Here is a 17042-nt window from a genome sequence, read left to right on the forward strand (position 1 = left end):
ACTTGATTCTCATTGGTCTTGTTTCCCCTTTCCTATAAGGCCCTATCCTCCTTACTTCCTCAATTTCTTTTACCCACTTGTCTCCTTCGGGGTCAATTTTGCCTAATATACCTCTCACTAGGTTCGTGTCTCTCTCGAGTCTCACGAATCTAACCTTTTCTTCCTCCTCCCTGTTTCCAAATATTACCACGCATCTGTTCCTTTCTACAGTTTCTCTCAATATTTTCTCTTTTTTCTTCAGTATTTTCACTACATTTTCTTCCATCTTTTTCTTGTTCATTTCCCTTTCTTCCTGGATGATTTCTCTTAAGCTGACCACTTCTTTCTGTTCTTCTTCTACGTGTGCCCACTTTGCCTTATGTTCTTCTAATACACTATTCACCTTCTCTGTTTTATTAGTACTCTCTTCTAGTTTCCTCTTCAATTCAACATTTTCACGCTTCAAATTTCTGATTTCTTCATTCGCCGTCTCATTGGACTGGATCAGACTCTGTATAGTAATTTCCGTATTCTCAGACACGTCCTTTAACACTAAATTCTCCACTTTCTTTTCAAGTTCACTAATCCTCATTATCAATGTTTTAACCAGATCCATGATATTAATATTTCTATTAAATCCTGGAAATTCGAGTCCCTCAGTGTTTACATTTTCGGCCATGTTGGATGTTGGTTACTGTAGCAAAAATAGCTGTAACCGAAAATACTACAAAACATTCATGTATATTCTTCCCAATAAATCTTTACATTTTTGGTAGTCTATATTAACTTACAATATTATAAATTTAAAACAAAACCATAGGAGACAGGATAAACATCTATCTATCTATCTATCTATTGCTAGCCGCCTCAATCCCGTTTGGGGTGGCCACAAACAAATCGCCTCCAAGTCGCCCTGTCCCCCGCCATTTCACTACCCTGCTCCCAACTCACACCCCCCTCTCTCATATACCTCTCCACCCCATCCCTCCATCTCATCCTCGGTCTCCCCCTCCCTCTTCCACCCTCCACCTCACTCACATACACTCTCTTCGTCAGTCTTTCACCCTCCATCCTCTCCACATGGCCAAACCACCTCAGTGTGTTCCTCACAACGCTTCCTATCACATCCACATCAACACCACAACGCTCCTTTATATCCTCATTCGTCAGCCTGTCTCTCCACGTGACTCCACAAGCTCCTCTTAAATAACTCATTTCCATTGCTCTCACTCTTGACTTGTGTCCTTCCAACAACGCTTCACTTCCGTACGTTAGAGTTGGTATCACAATACTGTCATGTAGTAACTTTTTTACTTCCATGCTCACTTCCCTGTTTCTTATCACTGCTTTCAAGGAACCAGCAACCTTTCTTCCCTGCTGTACCCTTTCAAGCACTTCACCCTCCAAACCTCCATCCTTACTCATCACACTACCCAAATACTTAAACGTACTCACATTTTCCAATTCCTCACCATCCAACCTCGCTATACATTCACTGACTTCACCTCTCTCAAAGACCATCACTTTACTCTTCCCTACATTCACCTTTAGGTTCCGTTTCTTACACACTCTCTCAAACTCATCCACCAAGCCTTGCAGCTCCCCTTCATCTTCACTCAACAACACAGTATCATCTGCAAACAACAGTACAGGGAGTTTCCAAACACTATCCTCTCTCACCAGGGCCACTCCAACATCCACTACCCTACCTTGTACCTCTTTTATTACCCCATCCATGTACAGATTGAACAACCATGGAGACATGACACATCCCTGTTTCAAACCAACTTTCAAAGAGAAAAATTCACTTAGTTCACCATCCACACGCACTGCAGCCTTAGCACCATCATACATACTCCTCACAGCACTCAACAACCCCCCACCCACTCCACACACTCTCAACACCCTCCACAATCCCCGCCCATCCACCCCGTCACACGCCTTCTCCAAATCCACGAAAGCCGCACACAACCTCCCTCCCCTCTCCAGAAACCCCTCCACCAAAGATCCAAGAATGAACATCCGATCCACACAACCTCCCCCCCCCCAAAGCCCCCCCGCTCCCCCCCAACTAACCCCTCCGCTCCCTCTCTAACTCTGTCTATAAGTATCCTACCATACACTCTTCCTATTATACTAAGAAGACAAATGCCCCCATGATCACCACACACCCCCCCTTCCCCTCCTCCCCCGTACAAGGGAACAACTATACCTGACTTCCAATCCTCCGGGACTCTACCTTCCTCCCAGGCCAATCTGCACATCTTCCACATCCATTCTACTACTATCTCTCCCCCATGCTTCAGCATCTCACCACACACTCCATCAATTCCTGGGGCTTTCCCCGATTTAACTTTCTTCATTGCTTCCACAACCTCTATCCTGGAAACTACTTAAGGTATGCAGCCTGGGCCTGGGAGCTGTTGGGAGACACGTCTGTCCGTTGTGGCTGTCCATGTGTGTGTGTGTGTGTGTGGTGTGCATTCATAGTAAGTTAGAAACAGGCAGTGGAGGAGGTCAGCATTACTAGTGGTATGAAAGCCGATATTTTCACTTCATTTTATGTACAGTCAGATGAGTGAGTGTGTTTTTACTGAATTCTGATCAGTTAATTAACTCCATCTGTCTATCTACAGCATTGCACCTCAATCATGTAATGGATGGCCACAAACAAAATGCCTCCATGTGACCATGTCCTCTGCCATCAAACTGCCCTTTCTTCAACTGACACCCCCTTCTCTTATTAATCTTTCCAGCCACCCCTTTATCTCATCCTTGGTCTTCCCCTCCCCCTCCCCCTCCCTCATCAACCTCATTCACATGCACTCTTCTAGTCAGTCTCTCATTCTGTTAATTACTTACGTTGAGAGGCAAGCAAAAAGCCGGCAGTGAGATGGTGACAGGGAGAAAAGAGGATAGGAAGAGATTTTACCGTTACCAAACAACCTTGCTGTAATGAATCTCAGTTGCAGGGTAAAGCAATCACTGATGCTTTCTTCTTCTTCTTCTTGTGGGTTTAAGGGTCACTGCCAAAACAATGGCCCAAGGCCCTTCCAATGCAAACTGCTTAGGGCCTCACGTTATATGTGGGAGAGCTGCCTAGATTTCTGAATAAACTCAGACGTGCACTGCACGACTCGTTGTCGTAACTGGGGGTCTCCAGGACCTCCTCCCATGACGGTGTGGAGAATCTATCTATCTATCTATTGCCAGATGCCTTAATCCCTTATACGAGGTGGCCACAAACAGATCGCCTCCACATCACCCTGTCCCCTGCCATTTCACTGCCCTGCTCCCAATTCACATCCCCCTCTCTCATATACCTCACCACTCCATCCCTCCATCTCATCCTTGGCTTTCCCCTCCCTCTCCCTCCCTCCACCTCATTCACATACACTCTCCTTGTCAGTCTCTCACTCTCCATCCTCTCCACATGGCCAAACCACCTCAATGTGTTGCTCCTAATGCATCCTATCACATCCACATCCACATCCACACCACAATGCCCCTTCACCTCCTCTTTTGTCAGTCTGTCTCTCCATGTGACTCCACAAGCTCCTCTCAAATAACTCATTTACACTGCTCTCGCTCTCTTGACTTGTGTTCTTCCAACAACGTCCAAGCTTCACTTCCATACGTCAGAGTTGGTATCACAATACTGTCATGTAATAACTTTTTCACTTCCATGCTCACTTCCCTGTTTCTTATCACTGCCTTTAAGGAACCAGCAACCTTTCTTCCTTGTTGTACCCTTTCAAGCACTTCACCCTATAAACTTCCATCCTTACTCATCCCACTACCCAAGTACAGTAGAACCTCTCTCATTCGGACTATATGGGGGGAAGGGTTGTCCGAATTAGCAGATTGTCCGGACCATCAGGGTAATCTCCACTTCATACCAAAAACTATGTACATATGGTATGTTTGTTAATTATTAACATATGTGGCATATGTCAACCCTATGTAACTGCAAAAGATGAAAGGATACTAAAATAACCAAACTAATCATGTGTGATAGTTTTGTATTGCATAATTTACAGGTAAGGCCATGACAAGAAACTAGCCTACATTTTAAATTGTAGTAAGTGACTAAGGCCCTTGTAGGCAAAAAAATAAATAAATTAATTAACTGTAATATCTGGAATAAAAATAAAACTTATGTAGGCAAAAAATACATTGTCATCTTTGGCATATTGATAACACCCATATGGGCAAGAAGCTAATGTTTGATGTACAAGTAAAGCACATTTAAGTACAAAAAATAACCTACAGTAATCACTAAACACTGCAGAATATTCTGACCCATTTTTGTGTAAGCAAACTCCTCCTTTTAACACCTTTATTCACTGCAGAAGCTACACTTGCATTAAGGGGCATGGTAAGGAGGATTAAATTTTGAAATACAGCGTAAAAATATAAATGGTTGGTGAACTAGTTGCTGGAACGAATGCTAGCATGTGTTTAAACAGGTGCCCATGTTGCGACCTAGCATGATCCGAGACTAAATGAATCAAGATCGCTTTCTGCGTCAATACTGAAAATGACTTTAGAATTATTTTCAACATATTTTTGGAGCTTATTATTTTTAATTTTGTCCGAATTAACAGAAGTCCGGATCAAACGGGTCCAGACCAAAGAGGTTCTACTGTACTTAAACGTACTAACATTCTCCATTTCCTCATCACCCAATCTCACTGTACATTCACTGGCCTTACCTCTCTCGAAGACCATAACTTTACTCTTCCCTACGTTTACCTTTAAATTCCGTTTCTTACACACACTCTCAAACTCATCCACCAAGTCTTGCAGCTCCCCTTCGTCTTCATTTTACAACACAGTATCATCTGCAAACAACAATACAAGAAGTTTCCAAACACTGTCATCTCTCATTAGGGCCACTCCAACATCCACTGCCCTATCTTGTATCTCTTTTATAACCCCATCCATATACAGATTGAACAACCATGGAGACATGACACATCCCTGTTTCAACCCAACCTTCTAACAGAAAAACTCACTCAGTTCACTAACCAAACACACTGCAGCCTTAGCACCCTCATACATACTCTTCATGGTATTCAACAACTTCCCATCTACTCCATATATTCTTAATATTTTCCACAATCCTTGCCTATCCACCCTGTCATATGCTTTCTCCAAATCCATGAAGGCCACATACAACTTCTTTCCCTTCTCCAAACACTTTTCCACTAAAGATCTAACAATGAATATCTGATCTACACAACCTCTTCCCTTCCTAAAGCCTCCCTGTTCTTCTACTAATTCCTCTGTTATTTTCCTAACTCTGTTAATAAGTATCCTACCATATACTTTTCCTACTACACTGAGAAGACAAATGCCCCTATGATTACCATACACTTCTTTTTCCCCTTTTCCTTTGTACAGGGGAATAATTATACCTGACTTCCAATCATCTGGGACTTTACCTTCCTCCCAGGCCAATCTGTACATCTTCCACATCCATTCTACTACTATCTCTCCCCCATGCTTCAGCATTTCACCACACACTCCATCAATTCCTGGGGCATTCCCCATTTTGACTTCCTTCACTGCTTCTACAACTTGCATCCTACTGACTTCTTCTTGTCTTCTCACCTCCCTCCTTCCAGCCATTCCCCAGCCACTTATATTAGCATTACTTTCATTCTCTATGTATGGAGAGACAAACTGAAAACTCCCAGAGATGCCAAATAATCCCACAAAGTGTGCAAAGGGAGTTAAACCTAGAGCATCATAACATGAAATGTTCTATGGTATCTTCAACCTGAGGACACCATTGGCACCAAGGGTGCCCTATCATACCTGAACGGTACAAGTGACTTGCGGGGCCTGTGTGGCCCAATCGTAACCTAGTGATGACAACATCAACATCCCTACAGGGATGACGTGCCCAAGGGTGTTCAGAGGAGTCTGAGCGAAAATGCCCCAGGTAGGAGGCAGGCAGGGTGGTCACAAGGTTTGCATTCCAGTATGGCGTGCAAGATTAGGGACTGCAACAATATCTGGCATCACATAAATCAGTGTATTGGAGGTCAGTACTTGCTTTGCTGCTGTATCTTTAACCCCTTAAACGCGGCCGTGTACAGTCGTTCCCCCCCGAGTGGCGGGGTTGTATCGCGGTCTGAGTACCTGTAGGAAAATATCCGCAAAAAATCAGAGATTAACCCTAGAACATTATACTTGGTATGGCAGATAGTACTTACATTCAGCTTTCTCCAGAGACAGGTGTTGAGCCTTCGTGGACTACCCAAGGACTTGTGGAGACTTGCAAAGTTGGGTAACAAAATCTTCACTTTCACACCTCCAGCAACCCGGTTTCCCCTCTACCACAGCCTCATTCTGTCACAGTCAACTTTATCCTACAACGTAAAGGTAGTTAGGATTCCGTATTTGTACAATAAGCACTGAAAATAAGGCTAAAATCAATGAAGCGTACAGCCGACATGCACTGTGGCGGCGGTCTTCCCGTCACTCAACAAACATTTCCATTTTCACAGCTAAAAACATGTATACTACATTATTTTCAATCATATTACTTCCCAAAAGATCACCACGGCGCGCTTTTTATTCTGCCTTACGCCCGCCACTTTATTCTCATTCCTGTCGGCCGCTTGCACTGACTGGGAAGAGCTAGAACTCGCCATAATGTCACTTTGAAAGCCTGCAGTAAACTGACGCTAAACAGGGGCAAACCGTGAGAAAAAAAGCTAGTGTTACAACTGGGGAAACAAGCGTTTCCTAGTAGCATAAACTGCTCGTGAGAGGAAAGCGCAGATTTACAGTTCTGAGCGCTCAGAGCGCTGCCATGTATCACAGCCAGGCTGGCCGGGCCGTGGTGGGGGGGGAAGCGGGGAAAACGCGATACTTGGCAACAACTGAGGTCAGTAGTACAAAGGTAAAGTATGCTAGTTGTAGCTAGAGGGTGGTGGTACTGATAGACAATACCAGCTGGAGCCTGCTTGCCCGCGGTTATTCAAAATTTACTAGAATCGCAAATGCGACGATCCGCCATTATGTCCTTTTCGCCGAGCGTCGCAAACGCGACAATCCACGTTTAAGGGGTTAATTTCACTGCCATGGATGCCTACATGTGAGGGAATCCATTGAAGGTGGAGGTGCCAGGGAGGAGTAACAAGGAGAAGGAGGTGCTCCATAATAGCATGGACAATCCTGACATGAGTCACAGAACAATCTGAGAGGAGAAGGGTAAGTGGGGACTGCGAGTCAGTGTTTAAAACCAGCGGTTGAGGCTGGAGGAAAGTCCGGACAAACTCAAGGGCCTGGAGGATGGTTATGAGTTCTGCGGTTAGGACATCATACCGCCCACTGAACAACCAAGTTTGGCATATGGAAAGATCTTCAAAATAGGCCGCTGAGGCAAAGGAAGATGGAGGGGAGTGAGACCCATCCATGCAAATTCTCAGGAGTCCTTTAAACAGAGTTCATGCTATGAGAAAGCTGCCATCCCAAGACTGCATCTGTCGACTTCAAAAATGGTACTGGGACATAGAGGGAGACATACGGAGACAAATCCATCCAAGGGGGGACAGGGGGGAGGGGCCACTGGGGAAGGCCTGGGCAGATCGAGAGACAGGGTGTGGCAGGCCTGGATGCTGCGGATAACGTAGAGTAACCTCACTCGTGGCCAAGGTGGGGGCTGACGAAGGACTGTGGAGAGGCAGTAGAGGAAGGAGACTGGGTGGCTGGAGGGAAGGGCCGAAATGCGGTGGAGCAGCCGACAGTCCAGTTCCATGCAGTAGATGGATAGGGGCATCACCCCAGACTCCGCATGAAGCAAAATAATTGGGGTGCACTTGAGGGCACCTAGGGCAATGCAAAATGCCGTGGTCTGGACAACATCCAACTTTTTTAGGTGGGTCTTGGCAGCCAATCCGTAAAGGGTGGTACCATACTAGATCTTGCTGCGGATGAAAGCCAGATACAGGCAGAGGAGAGTGTTTCGATCAGCACTGCAGTGAACTCCTGCGACATACTTCATGATGTCCAGGCACCTAAGGCGTGCTGATCGAAGATGGTCAATGTAGGGGGCCCAGGTGAGACGGGAACCATCCAGATGGAGGCCCAGAAACTTGTGCCGGGTCCGAAGGGTGAGAGGTTCTCCAGCAAGCTGAATCATCGGCATGGAGGGGAGCCTCCAATGCCCAAAGCACATAAGAGCACTCTTGTGTGCATTGACTGTTAGTCCCCAATCTTCAGCCCAGGTGGCAAAGGCGTCCATGGCCTGTTCAAGGTGATGTTGGGCCTCCCATAATGAGGCAGCAGTGCAGAGGATGGAGACATCATCTGCCCTGACTAAAATGGATACTCCAGTAGGACAAGGGAGGTCATACATTAGTACATTAAAAAGTAGGGAACTGAGGCATGATCCCTGTGGTACTCCCTGCCTGACTGGGGTAGGGGATGAGTATGTACCCCCAAGGGAAACATGAAAGGATCACTCCTCCAAAAAGCTTTGTACTCAGGCCAGTGCAGAGCCTGTGATGCCAAGACAGCACAACTTGCACAATATCCCATCATGAGAGGCAGAGTCAAGAGCCCCCTGGAGATCCACGAAGGCTGCCTGGGGTATCTGCTGATGACAGAATGCCTGCTGGACATGATGTTCAAACTGGAGGAGGACATCAGATGTCCCCCTGCCTCGGCAGAATCCACAATGTACTTCAGACAGGCGGCAGTCATGCTCAAGCCACCACGAGAGCTGACAGCACACCATCCTCTCAAGCACCTTCCCGACATTGGATAGCTATGCTATAGGACTGTACGAAGCAGGAGAAGAGGGGTCCCTCCCCAGCTTGGGGAAGGGGAGGAGGTGTGAGGCTTTCCAGCATGATGGGAAAATCCCTGATGCCCAGCTGTTATTAATTATGTCTAAGAGCGACACCTGATGGAGGACCGGGAGATGAATCAAAAACTCACTGGGTACTGAATCTGGGCCACTTGCTTTCTTTGGTGGTAAGGTCCGCAGAGCAGAGCAGAGTTCTGCCTGGGTAAAAGGGGAGGGTAAGCCTGCTGTGGGGGGGGGAGGAGATGCCCGCCTGAGCAACCCTCAGTAAGTGCTGGGGATCTGGAAGTGGAACGGGGGAACCAAATCGAGATCCAAAGAAGGTAACCAAGAAGGCAGCCTTGTCTTGGAAGCTTACCAGAAGGTTACCTTCCTTCAACAGAGGATATGACAGGATGGTAGGGCGACCCTTCACTGGTCGAATAAAGGACCAAGTCCGAGACGGTGAGGTAGAGAATAACAGGGTTGAGCAGAAAGCAGACCTGGCAGCACAGCGAGCTCGGTTAAGAGTCCACTTGCATTCTGCATCCCTACAGTGGTGAATGTCTTAGTGACTAGGCCAGGGACACCTCTGCCAGGAATTCCAAGAGGACCTACTAGCCTAAACAACCCTGGTGCAGTCCTCCGTCCACCAAGGAACGATGACAGTGCCTCGGGGACGTGTTGACCTGTGGAAGATGGCCCTACCTGCTACGATCACAGAGGAAGTAAAGCCCATCGCACGGTCATCCAAGGGCCCTCCAGGCAGAGCCCCAGTGTTATCAAGGGCTGCCATAAAGGAGGACCAGGACCCTCGGGTGAGGATCCGCTGTGGACAAGGTAGGGCTGAGCAGGGTGGGGAAAGTTCAGGGACATCCAAGATAACTGGAAGGTGGTCAGGTCCCAAATATGGGCCAGTCCAGATGGCTGAGTCACCAAAAACAGAATCCCCCACATATAGATCAAGTGTGGAAGGCAGGCCTGAGTGCGGGTCGAGATGGGTCTGTAACCCCAATGGGGTGAGCAGGGTGAAGCGACCACTCGCCAACAGAAACTGGAAATGGGAAGTTCCTGACCTATTGCCAGAACTCTGGACCAGGAGAGAATCCTAATGGGGATGTCTGGCATTAACCCCTAAAGTACGCAATTCGCTCAGCAGGTCTGTCCCTCCAGCCGCAAAACAAGGTTGATTTTTCAACTTTCACCCAGGTCAAAATTTTTCTTCCACATTTCAAGAGACTGAATTAAACACCTGCAAATGTATGTTTCAGCCAGACTGATCAAATAGTTATTGCACAATCGCCCGTCAAAGATGCAAAAAAGTTACTAATCCCCCATGGGCGATAATAGAAAATATACAGAAAATGCATTATTTACAGTAAATAATTATATATACATAACTAATGTTAATGTGAAATTGGTAGGACAAGCTGTCAGTGTGGCATATGCCCATAGCAACAAAACAAGCCAGGCGAAAAGTGGAGGTGGAGTGTGTATGGCTGGAGGGGGGAGGAGGATGGAGGGATAGGGGAGGAGGGAGGGAGAGGAGGGAGAGGGGAGAAGGGTTGCTATGCACACACACTGCTGAAGGGAGTATGTTGGGGTATGGTTGGTTGGGAGGGGACAATGTGGAGATGACGCAGTGGGGCTGAGGGAGGTAAAGTGATGGTAGTGGTGGTGGGGGTTCCTTCTCCCCCACCTTAGGGGGCCAATCACGCCACACCACCCCAGACACTCCAGTTCTCATTGGTCTGATCCCATATACGTCACCAAAGGGGTAGAGTTACCCTCCCCCAGTTTTTGTGTATCTTTAGATATCGTGCGGGATAGGCTGGAATGTCAAATTACACAAAACCATGATCATGCAGCATCAGTCTTTAGGTATCAAAATCACCCACGAGGAGGCAAGATGAAGGGAGGTGGTCTTGATAGGCCCGGCATTCTTCCAGGCCTATGTCCTTGCACAGCTGTAGCAAACCGCCAACGTGATCCATCCTTTCACGAGGGATAGGCGGATCGCAAGAACTTCCAACACCCCTCGAGGGGGCCGGGTCAGTGGCAGAACCGAGCTAGGAACATCCTCCCAGACCGCAACGGCTAGACCACCTCCGAAATCCTGACGATCAGCCAGATATACAGTAAAACCCCAGAGCAACAGAGAGAGATGTGGAGAAAACCAAGTCTCACATAGACCAATGACATCTGAAACAAGGTCTGCTACTGTCTGCTTGAAATTGTAAGTTTTCTGAAGAAGGGATCTGGCATTCCAAAGGAGGAATCTGTGAAGAGGTGGATGAGCCATCACTGGGGTGAGAGTAGGGAAAGAAGCCAGGGCAAGAGGCTGACACATATGTCTATAAAGGACTGTCCATTTCTGTATATGGACAAGGCTGTTAACAGAAGGTCCACAAAGGATTCTGAAGAATAGGCATCTGTGGGGCTGGCATATGGGAATGCATGGGAGGTTGTCCTTGGTACGGGCTCATGTGGAGGAGCAGAGAATCATCAGGCATGGAGCCCTTCTCAGGAGAACTGGGGTAGGCAGCGTGTGACTGGAGCTGAGACAGGAGATGTGACCAGTGATGAGGTGGAACTGGCTGACATTATACCAGGCTGGATGGAAGGTGCTACAGAGTCTTGTGCGGCATGTGAGGAAGAGGTCTGTGTTGGGAGGGAGCACTGACGATGGGACTTGGGTGAAGTGGCAGGGTGGGGCAGCACCGCAGACTGAGAGGTTGGGCGGGAGGACACAGAAACCGTTTGCTCCATTTCACTTGGTTCAGTTGCAGACTTGCCACCAAATGTTCCAGCAAGATCGTCCAATGCTGAAAAGCTGTTGCTAACTACTGTTGCATAAGTGAGACCCGGCCCTGCTGGACAGGCAGGGAAGTCTGACTGGGAGCAGTAGGTGTTGTCGAGGGGTTATAGCTGGAAGGAGTGAGTCCGGATGGATTGAGGGCACGGAAACAGGTGTTGATAACAGTCAGGGTCGAGGGGTCAGCTCTGACAGCATCATGGATAGCAAGTGTTTGGTAGACTGGGCAAGTGCAGGAGACGACTTGGTGCACACCACTGAAGAAAAAGCAGTAGGGGTCATTGGTGCATTGACCACCCGATGGGGATTTGCATGGGTGGAACCTGCTGCAACAAGAGCACTGAACTTTGTACAGGATATTGTGCCATGCCCAAACTGATGGCATGAATGGCACCTCAGGATGGCAAAAATGTAAGTCCCTGCAGAGTAACACAAGTGGCCAAATATGACCTGCTCTGTCAGCAGACCCTTGAACCTGAGCCGTACCACCCTCGCTGCCACTGCGTTCTCACCACCAGGAGGGCGAACCACGATGCGTGACTTCCACTAGCTGGGAGGAACAGTTGTTGAGGCAAGGAGATGACATAAAAGTTCCTCCTCCGTGACACAAGAAGCAATAGGCCCAATTTTCCCATATGAGAACTCGCCACTGGAAGGTGAGCGAGCCGACCAGCACCTCACTGGCCAGTCCCCTAGCTGGGTGAGGGACTCAGGTGGTACAGTCATTTTGTCCACATCATTTGCAAAGACACAGAACCTAATAGTTGACCCTTTACCCAAAACCCTGAGTGACCCCTCTATCAATACTTACCCATGAAGACTTACTGACGGAGTCCAACAACCTGCGGGGATTAAAAAAAAAAACGGGTATTATCAGCCGACCTTGCTATGTAGATAAGCTCCTTGGTTTGCTGGTGACACCGCCGTCTGGGGAGGAAGGCCGTATCCACTTTTCTGGGGCACCACCCTAGTGACTAGCAGCGGAGGCCATCCTCACCCTCTTGCCAGGGGCAGCGACCTCCTCGGTGGCAGGGGCGAGGTTCATATTGATGTCCTGTGTGGTGAGACCGGTCATGGAAGATTCCATGCCAGGCCGAACACCTAGGCGATACACTCATTTTGATATTACACTGGGACACTGTGGTTTTACTGCAAGATGCCCAAAGCAAGCTGGTTGTGATGGTATGGCTGAGATGGGTTGGGCATCGGAGAATAAGATGGTTGACAACATGGCCAGGAGGAACACATCCGACGACGACCGGGTCTAGGAAGTGTCTGGGGAAGAGTCTCACTGATGCTTTGCTTCTCTTCAGTGTATATTAACATGGAACAGATATTGCTTATTTTTTGTACAGGTTTTTGGAAGTTAGTGCAAGTGTATAATGAGTGACAAAGATTAAGTGGGGCAAATTAAGTTGGTGCACCAGTCAGCCAAGCAATGTACAAGAGAAAGCGGGTGGCACCTGAGCAAACTAAAATGCCTGCAAGAATTAAATACAAAAAAAATTTGCAATGAACTGCAGAGAATGCCACTCCTGGTGCGAAGGCAATTATTTTATTTTAGAACGCACTCTTGACTTGCATTTTACGACACATCCTTGACCAACAAGAACTATCTGCACTTCTCCTAACACTTTCCTGCTCATCCACATCAACACTCAGATTTAAAAACAAAGAAAAAAAAATGTTGCTAACTCCTTAAAATGCTACTACTTGGTAACTAATTTCAGGCAATAGACAGAATGGTACCAAGTGCATGGAAAAATTTGAGATATTTTGGGGAAGCATCTTTGACTTCTAAAAAGCTTTCTATGCCATTCAAACTTTCATTCACATTTAGAGCCAATCTAATCTACATAGAGTGACAGGTTTAAGGGTTTCCTGTAATCCAGGATGCCATTTACTATGCTGGGTGGTAACCACATAACCAAATGATATCTGGTGATTTAGTGGACTAAGGTGCTCAACTGGCTGGACCTGGAAGAGGTGTTCATCGGAGGCGTAGTTGGGGTTTCGAGCTCATATAATGTCACTCAAGGGCAAGTGCCTTAAATATCGAGACTGAGCAGCCTAGTCCCCAGTTCCTATGCATCTATTAAAATGGGACAATTTGGTGGTGGTGATGGAGATCTAATCTAAAATGATGCCATGTTTCGTCTTGAGGAATCCACATTCTGGGGTTGGCCATAGTACGACTAATATTTTCTATGAAATGAAACCAGCTATAACTTCTTAACAGTTGCTGGAAGCTGCTGGGGAAAAATAAATCTGAGATGTGTAATAAGATTCGTAACAATGTGAAAGTCAGCTTGGACTATGACTCTATGTACAGTCACTCAGAAGGATCACTGAGTGACTGTACTTGTGGCTGTATCTTTCCTGCCTATGAGTGATGACTGTGTGGGGCTACCAAGCTTGCAGCAACACATCACTATCATGGTGGTATCTTACAGGGTCAATGACAGTCACAAATCTACTACCTGTCATTTACATCAACAGACACATAAAAAGAAAACTGACTGTGCAATGTTGTAGAAGTCATCCATGAGATGTGGTGGAGGTGGTGGGTCTGGGGCAGGGGGAAGGGTGGTGAGGGATGGTGGGGTAGTGGTAAGGGCAGCAAGCCGCACTCTAAGCTGTTCATTCTCCTCCTGCAGCCGTCCCACCCGTGCTGACTCCTCCCTGTAGCTAGCAAGGGTCGGCAGCTCGATGCTCTGTCCAGTATGAAAATATATATATATTTTTTCACCAAGAACTTTACATGATAACTTATCTCTTGTCAACTTTAACTTTACCTAAAACTGATTTTTTCCTCCTGAAATGATGACCTGTAACTTTTTTTTTTTTTTTTTTAATGCAAGGAAGAAGGAACCAAATGCCAGGGGCCTGAAAACTGCTCCCTCCAGGAAAAACAAAAACAAGATAACAAAGACCCAAATTCAAGAGCCAATCATTTTGAGATGCCTGGACACACCGCGTTTGAAAGACTGGAGATCGTAGGTAGTGGGAAAACTAGACAGAGGGAAGCAGTTCCAGAGTTGACCTGCTGCACACATGAATGACTGGGAGTAGTTGTTAACTCTTGCATTAGAGTTGGACAGAAAAGGGATGAGAGTCTGTTGCTATACGGGTGTTATGGGCCCACCGAAGTGATGAAGGGATGCAAGCAGACAGCTCAGAGGAGCAGTGACCTTCGAAGTAGCGTTAGAAAAGAGATAAAGATGGAACAATGCGGCAAAGAGATGGAGGTTGAAGGGAGCCAGTAAGAGGAGAGTTAATGAGACAAAATGCCTTTGACTCCACCCTGTTAAGAAGAGCTGTGTGTCCGGAGCCTCCCCACACATGAGAGTTGTACTCTACACAGGGGTGAATAAAACCTGTGTATAGAGTCAACAACTGTCCAGGGGTAAAGAAGGTACAGAGTCGGCTTAGCACACCTAATCTCTTGGAAGCAGATTTTACAAGAGAGGTAATATGTTCTTTCCAACATAAATCCCGAGAGAAGGGAACCTATCTATCTATCTATCTATTGCCAGATGCCTCAATCCCGTTTGGGATGGCCACAAACAAATTGCCTCCAAGTCGTCCTGGGGGTAGGGTTTTTTTTTCAAGAATACTCTCAGTATCCCTGCTTGTCGTAAAAGGCGACTAAAAGGGTTGGCGGAGGGTTAGTGCCCCTCCCCAGAAAACAACTAACTAAAAAAACAAACAATAAGGGAACCCCAAGTATGTTTAAAGATGGTGCAGGATTGAGCTGGTTACTGTTAAAAATTATAAGTACTCCCGTGGAACATTTTGTTGGGCTGACATGCCCTAGGGTGGGAAAGGAGGTCAGGTTGATGATGGTGATAGATGTAAAAACTGAGTTTTTGATGCATTAAAAACAACAAGGTTATTTTTACCCTAAACAGAGATATGAGCCAAGTCAAGCATTAGGTGTGCCACAGCCTCATCCCTGGTTCATTGAAGTAACTGCTGAGATGGACACTGTGGGAAGCGAATGGAAAGGTGAAGGATGGAGTCATCAGCATATGCATTGACAGGGTTAGATATTCAGCTTAGAAGGTCATTGATGAATAAGGGGAAGAGAGTTGGTGATAGGACAGAGCCTTAAGGAACACCACTATCAATAGCTCTAGGAGAAGAATGGTGGCTGTCTACAACAGCAGCTATAGAACAACCAGAAAGGGCACTATAGATGAAGGCACAGATAGAAGAACAGAAACTGTAAGAGGGTAGTTTGGAAATTAAAGATTTATGCCAGACTCGATCAAATGCCTTTGAGATGTTAAGTGCAATGGCAAAGCTTTCACCAAAGTCCCAAAAGGAAGATAACCAGGAGTCTGAAAGGTAGGTGAGAAGATCACCAGTGGAGCGTCTCTGGCGGAACCCATGCTAGTAAATACTAGTTAATACTAGTAAACACAATGCTAAACACAAATAAAGTCTTACATAACAAGGAGAACTTTTATGATAAACACAGAGAACATTTTATAAATAATTAGAACTTTTGGGGGGATAATTTTTATGATCTGCGGGGGCATTTCCCACTCATGCTGAGTACACCTCCAATATGTGGGGGAGGCAGGGGGGCTCACCACATACAGCTCTTCTGAACAGGATGAAGCTGAAGGCATCTTTTCTTATCAACTCTGCTCCTCTCACTAACTACCTTTAGTCTCTCTCTCTTTGCCACAATTGTTGCATCTCTGTTTCTCTTCTATCACTGAAGCTCTGGTCACTGTTCTTCTGATGTGTCTGCTTACATTCCTCCTCCATTCCAGTCTTGCTACACTTCTATCAATGCAACTTTTGGTCACTGCTGTTATGATGCATCTCCTTGCTTTCCTTCTCCATGCCCGCCTAACTACATACACTCTATCTCTATCTCTTGCCAGATGCCTTAATCCTGTATGGGGTGGCCACAAACAAATCGCCTCTATGTCATTCTGTCCCTCACCATTTCGCTGCCCCACTCCCAGCTCACACTCCCCTCTCCACTCCATCCCTCCATCTCAACCTTGGCCTCCCCCTCTCTCTCTCCCCCTCCACCTCACTCTCATACACTCTCCCCATCAGTCTCTCACTCTCCATCATCTCCACATGGCCAAACCACCTCAATGTGTTTCTCCTAACGCTTCCTATCACATCCACATCCACACCACAACACTCCTTCGCATCCTCATTTGTCAGTCTGTCTCTCCATGTGACTCCACAGGCTCCTCTCAAATAACTCATTTCCACTGCTCTCACTCTTGACTTATGTCCCTCCAACAAGGTCCAAGCTTCACTTCCATATGTTAGAGTTGGTATCACAATACTGTCACTCCTTTTATATCCACCTCTCTAATATAACAGTTGACTGGTGCTCACAGTCTTATATTTATGCAGCTGGTTAACTCTAGAAGTGTCTTCCTCAATGTCTTTCACACTGCATATAACCTC

The 17042-nt window shown here is 46.7% G+C and overlaps 1 protein-coding gene across 1 annotated transcript in view; it reads right to left on the reverse strand.

Moving 5' to 3' along the window:
• Positions 1-17042, reverse strand: part of LOC145396869 (WD repeat-containing protein 91) — a 386076-nt gene that overhangs the window by 274517 nt on the left and 94517 nt on the right. The window contains 1 exon segment of the mRNA XM_080270157.1: positions 14118-14311. Within this exon segment, the coding sequence (XP_080126283.1) occupies positions 14118-14311 (194 nt within the window).

The sequence above is a fragment of the Coenobita brevimanus genome, chromosome 39 (assembly GCF_032717465.1).
Source record: "Coenobita brevimanus isolate Jiangsu-jjx chromosome 39, ASM3271746v2, whole genome shotgun sequence".
Taxonomy (NCBI): Eukaryota; Metazoa; Arthropoda; class Malacostraca; order Decapoda; family Coenobitidae; genus Coenobita; species Coenobita brevimanus.